The sequence below is a fragment of the Mercenaria mercenaria genome, chromosome 15, assembly GCF_021730395.1.
Source record: "Mercenaria mercenaria strain notata chromosome 15, MADL_Memer_1, whole genome shotgun sequence".
In the NCBI taxonomy this organism is placed as follows: domain Eukaryota; kingdom Metazoa; phylum Mollusca; class Bivalvia; order Venerida; family Veneridae; genus Mercenaria; species Mercenaria mercenaria.
Genome location: NC_069375.1, coordinates 37,949,717 through 37,958,941, shown reverse-complemented (window position 1 = coordinate 37,958,941; position 9,225 = coordinate 37,949,717). Strand labels below are relative to the sequence as shown.

General features: G+C 35.1%; 1 protein-coding gene across 1 annotated transcript; it reads left to right on the top strand.

The window, feature by feature from the left end:
• Positions 1 to 1,953: 1,953 nt before the first annotated feature.
• LOC123551517 (L-proline trans-4-hydroxylase-like) lies at positions 1,954 to 9,169 on the top strand. The gene is made up of 8 exons (XM_045340511.2): positions 1,954 to 2,012; positions 3,809 to 3,890; positions 4,327 to 4,405; positions 4,834 to 5,036; positions 5,819 to 5,909; positions 6,286 to 6,415; positions 7,239 to 7,390; positions 8,917 to 9,169. The coding sequence occupies exons 1-8, from the start codon at positions 2,003 to 2,005 to the stop codon at positions 9,025 to 9,027; spliced, it is 858 nt and encodes a 285-aa protein (XP_045196446.2). The 5' UTR covers positions 1,954 to 2,002; the 3' UTR covers positions 9,028 to 9,169.
• Positions 9,170 to 9,225: the final 56 nt, after the last annotated feature.

The window sequence follows — 9,225 nt, the reverse complement described above, 5'->3', positions numbered from 1 at the left end:
GTCACATAGGCAGTCGCTTTCGAAATAAGATGTTTATACTTGTAATCACCATTCCGCATCTTTTATATTTATTCTTTTTTTTATTTTCCGTTGTGATTTTTGTCGAGCCCGCTTGCGGAACTGAAGACATAGTTGTCCAAATGGCTGTTCGGTGTATGTGTGTGCGTGCGTCCGTCTGGATTTGTTTGTCCGGACCATAACTTTGATATGCATGGAGCAATCTTGTTTATATTTAGCCGTGACGAATGTTAACATCAGCGAGACGGAGTGTCATGTGCAAACCCAGGTTCCTGTCACTAAGGTAAAGGTCACACTTAGAGGTCAAAGGTCAGATTCAATAATTACTTTGTTCGGAGTATTTCCTCTTCATGCATGGAGGGATTTTAATGTAACTTGGCACAATTGTTCATCATCATGAGACGGAGTGTCATGCGCAAGAACCAAGTTTCTAGACCTAAGGTCAAGGTCACACTTAGAGGTCAAAGGATACAAGAATGATAGCTTGTCCGGAGCAGTTCTTCTTCAGGCATGGAGGGATTTTGATGTAACTTGTCGCAAATGTTCACCATTATGACACGGAGTGTCATGCGCCAGGACAGGCCCCTAGATATAAGGTCAAGGTCGCACTTAGAGGTCAAAGGTCAGATACAAGAATGACTTTGTCCGGAGCAATTCTTTTTTATGAGTAGAGGGATTTTGTTGCAACTTGGCACAATTGTTCACTATCATGAGACGGAATATCATGTGCAAGAACCTAGTATTACTTCCCTTTGTTGTTTCTATAAATATTTTATATTGTAACATTTTAATTACTGGTCGTAGGAACAAATCAAGACCACTTTTCTGTAGTACAACGTGCATGTTACATCTTATTTTGAGGTGTTTTTTGACCTATCTCTACTGGTAAAGATTTATGTGTGGACTTTGAATTTTTTTAAAGATTTACTTCCCTTTGTTGTTACTACTATAAATAACTTATATTGTAACTTTTTGCAATCTTTTTTTTTTTATTTGGCATAAATGTTTGCCTCCATGAGACAGAGTGTCGTGTGCAACTCCCAATCCTTTTGACAGCTGGCGGGCTCGACATGCTGCCCGTGGGCATTTAGTTTATACATATTCAAACGAAAGCAAGCGTGCCTTATCTCTTACTCGGATATGGTGTTAATGTAGCGGTCAAGCAAACAAAATGCTTAACACTTCCCTGTCCTTGTCATTTCTTATATAACATCAAATATGTTGAATTTGTTTTTTAAATAGTAAAATAGTCATTGCATTGGTTAACAACTATTTTTCAAGTTTTCGTTTATATCATTGAAAATAAATTGCATCTACATATGTAGCACGCGGCTGATTTTACGACGGGGTCTTAGGGACATTTGATATGTTTTTATGTTTTGGCGTGTTCAGTAGGAAAAGATGATACAGTCAAGCAGACACATCAACTAAATAATACGCATAAATACCCTGTGTTCGTTTAGGGCATAAGAGTCTAACATTTAATGATACTGCAAACTCACTTGATAGTAAAAATTGCAACATTGCATAAAGTAAGCAAAAAATTAGGCACTTGTCACGTTTAGGGAAGATACTATCAATCATGTGAGGAAGCCATCCAGCTGGCTTACGGAAGGTCGGTGGTTCTACCCAGGTGCCCGCTCGTGATGAAATAATGCACGGAGGGGCACCTGGGATCTTCCTCCACCATCAAAGCTGGAAAGTCGCCATATGACCTAAATTGTGTCGGTGAGACGTTAAACCCGACAAAAAAGAAAAAAAGGAGGGTACTATCAAAACCACACAACAAAATGTTATCACAACGTCATCAGTCAACGCGTGTGCGTGCATGCGTGCGTGCGTTTTTTCTCAATGTTATGAGGAAATATATGACTTTGACACCAAAATTGGACATGTTTTGACTGGCTGTGTTCGCATACTACATCGCGTTATCTGTTATAAGATGACCTAAATATACATAACATTGTACAGTTGTAAGGGCAAAATGGAGTACGGTAAGTTTTAAACGCTGGTATTATAATTTGTTATTTGTTGTTATCATTATTATTATTATTTATTATTATTATTATTATTATTATTATCATTATGCCATCATCATCATTATCATTGTTGTTATATGTTTATGTACACTGTACACTGTACACGTAACAAAATGCACTTGATTGAATCATACTTTATCACAATTGAACTAAGTGTTTAAATACGGGTGCATTATCTTGAATTTTAATAGTTTTTTTGGGCTTTAAAGAAATGAAAAGAAATGACAAAAACCCACCAGTCACATCTAAGACTTGATTCTGAATGCAATTTTAGTGCATTTCCACATTTCTATTACTTGCCTCGGAATCATGGTTTTGGTGTACATATTTGACGTGCAAAGTTATACCCTTTTCACTAGAATGAATGAAAATTAAAACTTTGAAATACAATACTTAACTAAAAGTATAGACTTTCAACATTTTGTTAAAGGCTAAATTTACATCGCCACATAAATAACACGTTAAGTAGTTTGAGCGAATAAGTATACTAGATATACTTTAAATGCAAGCTAGTATGTTTGACAACTCTTAAATTTGATATTTTCTGTCAGGTGTTATGCTGCCTTTCAGCCAAAACAAAAAAAAAAACATATCTGGTTGCTCAGCAATCACAATATGCACATTTACATGCACAAGTAATTTAATTTTCACATACTATAGGATTGGTATAGAAAAAAAAACCTTTTATCTTCGTATGTATACGCGAGAAAGCACACACCATCTGGCGTCATTTAGAAAAAAATGAACAAAAATGGCGTTGTTCGAAAAAATCTTTCAATATCGGATTCCAAAATAGTGCCGGAAAATACAAAAAAAAAAAAAATCATTGAACTAAAGCTTAAACTAGTTTATTCTGACAATAAAGATATAAATTGAATCGACACTTGTATTTGTTTTTCCCCTGGATTTAAGGATATTTTAAAAATCAGAAACTGTGTTTTATCGGAAGGCGAATTACAGTTAAGCAAGGGCGGTATAGTTTTTGGCTTTTCATTTACATGTTGAAAAGATCGGTATCTTGACATTTATTTTGGTTTTCTGATACACACAGAAAAAGAAAACAACTTATTTTGTAGTAAGCTACTTTAAAAATATATATTTAAGGACTGAATGCTATTTTTTAGCGTATAAACTGTAACAAACCACTTTGGGATTTCTTGCAATTCATCCAAGAATCAATAGCATGAAGTCCCAATGTGGTTCATACCCGTCCAAACGCTCAAAAAATGACACTTAATTCTTAAATATACGTGAGTATTTGTTGAAGAATCTTCCATACTTAATGTATGCTTAACGTAGACAAATACTGCTTTTATATGTTTTGTTCAACAGTGCATAATTGCAAAATGAAACAATGCAGATACATTTAAGTTAAAATTGGATAAGTTACGGTGAGGAGCGTGTGCATCACAGTGCCCGCTATTCTCATCCATTAGAGGTTTGTCAAAATCCCATACCTCTGGTATGCGAAAATAAGTGCCTGCAAACAGAAAACGTATGTCACTGAAGCATTTTAAACGAATGTATTAATACAAATGTATAAATGTTTAGCTAAGAAATTTTCGGTTAAACTCAATATAGTGTTAGACTAAAAAGTATAGATTTGTAATTAACTTGTAAGCGCTATTAATGTTGTGTTGTTAAACTACGAGGGAAAAAGTATTAACCGAATATATAATGCATTTGAAAGAAAATAGATACATGTATATGATTATATTCTAACATTTGTTTTTCATAATTTCATCTTCTAGAGTACAAATTTACCCCGGATGGGTTTACTGTCACCGAAGACATGAAGGCGAAGTTTGACGAGAACGGATGTATTTTAGTCCGGTAAAATAATTTATTCCATTTTTCATGGAGTACATGAAGTTTTTCTCAATTCAATCTCGAAGTGTCAAAATAAACAAATGTCTACTACAAATGTACAATATGAACCTTTTACAACTATCTGTTAGCTTCCGTAGTAATTTTAGTAACTCTACCATACCATGCACGACACTGGATGGACGGTCTTAGTGTTTCAAAGTTTGCATGTCCACGTTGTGGAGAAGAAATTGCATACAGATATCTTGTTCAGTTTTGATATATCTGAAAATTCTGGTATTTATGTTGTCTATACCTAATTCGTTATTCCATCTTTTCTGTGAATAGATCTTTTAATCTGTCGGCCAAGTTGTATTAATTGCAGTAGAAGTATATACTGTGCACGATCGTTTGGTATTATTAGTATGCCTCATGGTTTGCATGTTTCTACATTAATCTTTAGGAATTTTCTTTCGAAAGAAGAAGTGAATCATGTGATGACGAGTCTCGAGTCGAAAGAATTCAGGACATACATGTATGGGGTACGTATCTGAAGTTTACGTGTCTATATAGTAAAAAAATGCAAATACTGAAGCTTCTTGTGTTGATTTAAGGTAATCAAATGATAGTACATTTATGTTGCTTTTTATGTAAGTTATCTTTTTTCCGTATATAATTACATGTTCATTTTAAAAGGTAATTCAGTTTCCAAATGTTTTACGTCACATACCTGTCATCGGCAGATTCGGCTCTATTCTTTATACAGTCAAGACCGTTCATGTAAGAGCCATCTGATTTAACTGTAAAAGGCCATTATTACCTAGATAACCGTTTGTGTGAGAGTGTGAGAAATTATTCTCGGATAGACTCTTTTAGACTTCTTGTTCAGCATATGTTTTTTTAAAGTTAGTGTTTTTTTGAATTGATCTTGACCCGCAAGAGTGAAAAAAAGGAAAAGATGATTTTTCAGGTCGACGATGGCGAAGGACGAAAAGCTCATATGAATGTTTGGAACCAACCTGGAGACGACATCACAGGAATGCTGGGAAGGTGTGAAAAGGTTGTGAACACGTGTGAGCAGTTAATGGGTGGGGAAGTTTATCACTACCACTCAAAGCTTATGGGTAAACCGCCTAGAGAAGGTGGTCGTCATCTATGGCATCAAGATTATGGGTAAAGAAACTAAGACATTTAAAACCTTTCTCTAGATTATTTCACGTTATCTTGAAAGATGCTTATGCAGCTAGTTAACTAAAGTTAAGGTCAGAGATGGGATTTCTTGTAAGGGTTAGATGGCATGTGAACTTTGGTACTTGCATAACTAATACAGTTATAAAAGTACGAATGCGGTCGGAATAAAGTTGCATTTGAGAGGTAATGAGCTTAATGAATATATTTCATCGTTTAAGTTTAGCAAAAATCTTATAATGTACCCGTCTTTGCCTTTCCATAATATCAGATATTGCTTACTCCCTCAAAACGAAATTTTGGAAAAATTATATTGGAATACACTTAACTTGTATGTCCGTCCGTCCGCCCATCTGTCCATAAAAATGAACACAACGCTTTTGCCTTGGCTGATGAAATTTGATATAACATGACAACTACAAGAAGTGTAGAGCACAATGACTATAAATATCTTGGACAATAACTATTAATAGCTTGAATAATTTTCAAGTGTTCTCCCTGCCTTTTAGTATTTATTTGTCAAAGATTTGTATAGCTGTTACTTTGAAGCAAATATCATTTCATACTAACTTATGGTTGAGGTACGAATCACTTTTAGTGATAGCATTAGCATAACATCAACTATAATTGTCTAAAAATGATACGAATAAAGAAACATGTCGCAACAATGCTCGTAATTTTCATAACTTCATAACTGCGGAGGAACCTAGCAATTTGCAGATAATGCTTTTAATATATCTGATTGTATTTATGTCTACAATTTTTAGTTATTGGTACGAAAACGGTTGTTTATATCCAAACATGATAACAGTATTCATGGCTATGGACAAGTGCGAAAAAGCTAACGGTTGTTTGCAGGTAGTAACACACATCTAAATATTTAGTATACAAACGCATACAGAGATACATGTTTCGTTTTAAATAAACAGGACAGAAAGGTTAATAAACTGACTTTGCAAAAATGGTGATTAGATATCATAAAAAGGAACAAAGCTATTTTGAACGGTCATTGACAGTGTTTCGTACTAATGGCTTAGTTATTGTTCAAATGAATCCTACATTGTAACGATGTAGACATCAATGCTGTCTTAAACAAACTTTGTATAAGAGCAGTTATAAATATTAGTAACGTACCGTCACATCAGTAATTTTTTGATAACGAATTTACTGAGCTAAAAACCAAACTGATTATCAAGCACATTGATTTAAAGAAAAACGTGCTTCTGTTTTTCAGTATCTGCCTGGATCACAGAAATGTGGGCGTATTGAACACCATAGGTTAGGTGGACAGTTCGAAGCAGACACAGAAAGAATAAAAGAAATACAGAAGCAAATTCCGTTACAATATGCCGAGCTCGAAGAAGGTTTGTCATATTGGTTTTGTAAATTTTAACACTTTGAAATTTCTGTTTTCTGCGAAATCAATGTGGCTTTTTAAATATTTTAAAGTATTAAAATCATTATGTCTAGTCCTCTTATTTACAGCCATTAGCTATGCAAGTTTTGTTGTTCTTTTCTTTAAAATTTCGAAAATCAAACGTAACCGGTACAGCAAAAATGAATTTTGAAGAATATGTAATGTTCTTCTGTCAATTTTCCTTATTGGTTGACGCAATAATGTACATAATACCCTAATATACTTCATAATCCGCGTGGACTCCTTGGCTGGATGGTTAAGGTCACTGACTTAAAATCACTTGCCCCTCACACTTGTGGATTCAGAACCTTGCTTGTGACGTAGATATTGTTTCATGTGAGGAAGCTATCCAGCTGACTTATGGAAGGTCGGTGGTCCTACCCTGGTGCCCGCCCCTGTCTGCAATAATACCCAGAGTGGCATCGTGAGCGGGAGTGTCTTTCTGCATCATCATGAGCTGTAAATTCACCGTATGGCCTATATGTGTAAATGTTGAGTTCTGCTCAACCCGGGGCTAGAGGGCGTGGACGGTAGCATGTATTTCCACTACCGTCCATGAACAGGCTCAATCAAACCGAGCCTGCAACATTTTGGTTTATGTCGTGTTGAACGACCTGTGGAGTTTCCACCTTTTCTATTCTATAATTAACAGTCTGCTTCTTTCCTCGTTGCTAGCATGAATACAACGCAATTCCAATTATTTATTTACTTGGATTGCGATGTTTTATTTCTCTCGTAGTAAAATCTTTAAAGTTTAGTTTCTGTAATAGGTGATGCTTTGTTCATGCACTGTAATGTGCTGCACTGTAGCAGTGCTAATCTGAGTGACAAGAGACGCTGGGCTTTACTTTGTTGTTATAACAGAGCAGATAATAACCCTGTTAAAGAGCATCACCATCCGCTGTATACGCCACTGAAAAAGGTAAGAATAGAGAAAACATTCTTTCTAAACTTTAGTTACCAGACCTGTTTGCTTCTTTATCTATTTCATATTTAGTTTTTGATATAGTTGTAGCCTTGAGTTTGGATCAGTTACCCCGCAGGATGAAACGCGTCTCTCAATTTCCATTTAATTGCTGTCTTGGGGATATAATAATACAGCAACTTGTACGTCCATAAGTCTGTTGACAGCTATAAAACTCTTACAGATATTATGGCTTACAAGTGTAAGTTTTGTCTTTTATTTACATAGGATTATGATTGAACTCGATCAGTGTAATCGTAAAGCATTCCGCACTCGTAACCATAGAGATAAGTGTAATCGTAAAGCATTCCGCACTCGTAACCATAGAGATAAGTGTAATCGTAAAGCATTCCGCACTCGTAACCATAGAGATAAGTGTAATCGTAAAGCATTCCGCACTCGTAACCATAGAGATAAGCGGAATCAATTGTTTGAATGTTAAAGCAAACACAAGCTTATTTTTGAGAATTTAATTTCATAAAGCCATACGCGCTTTGTCTCTTATAATTATAATCTAAGTGACTTTGCTACATTCTCGCAATCCGGCTGGCCGGGAGAATATTATTTGACAGTCACAAGATGCGTGATAAAATTTAAAAGTTGGCCATTTTGGTTAAAGAATCCCCTAAACCAGGACATCCTCCACTACATCCTGTTACTTCAGAAAATGTAGCCAAGACAGTTCTTGATGATGTTCAATCTGATACCCGTCTTACGGTTAAACAAAGTGCACTTGAACTGCAAGTGGTTTTTGAATTACAAAACGTAGATTGAAGATGAGACGAATAACTGCAAGATGGATATCACGTCGAAGGACATCCGAGTTTGTTCTACCAAACAGTTATAGCAAATATATAGAAACAGTTTTCTAATTGTGATACGGGTGACAAATTGAAACGTTAACAAAATATGGGTATTTGAAGTGTGCCGCCGTCCATGTATTACGAAAAGGTTGATAAAAGTGAAAAAAAAAATCTTCGTGATATTCTTTAGTATTAATGGTTGCACTGTCAAAATGAAAATCTTTTACTGGCTCATTTTATAATATAAAAGGTGTATGTGGGTTATTCCTTAATGATTAGAAAACTGGATTAAACGATTGAAACTTTGCATAAAGCATAAAAAGGAAAAGTTCGAAGTTATGAAGTGAAAGAAATGAAAGTTGTATGGAAATTGTGAGTTTTATGTCACAAGTTACATATAATACAGGCCTTCTTACAAGAAATTTTGATCATATGAACTATTGTGGCCAAATACACAGCTGTTAATATCTAACTTTTATGAAATCATTTTAAGAAATCTCATCTAGTTCGTGTACCTAATCAGCTAGAGCAAGCATGAAAACTAGGACAGCATTTAAGCTGCTACCTGTAAAAGCATATCACTATCATCAGGAAAGATTATACCCAGTAATGTCAATATATATACACTGCACATGGGTATTATTTACATGCTATGGTCATGACAATACGTCTTTATTCCAGGTAAAGGACAGCGAGATACTTGCATGCAAGAAGATGATTGATGTTGAAGGAAAAGCATTTATGCCGCTAGGGGTCGACAAAACATCTTTGCTACAGAAAGTGGAAAATTAGAACATTAGCATTGTAATGCGTTTCAAAGAATTTAGAAAAGGACCTTGATAGTCACATAAATTTTTCACAATGGGAAAGTGTTTGCTGATAGTTACGTCTTGTCAGTGTAACGGGGCATACGAATTAGTAGTCTTGCACCATGTTATGAAATTTTGCTGTATTCATGCTGTACGATATTTTATGTTTTAAAATTGTGTA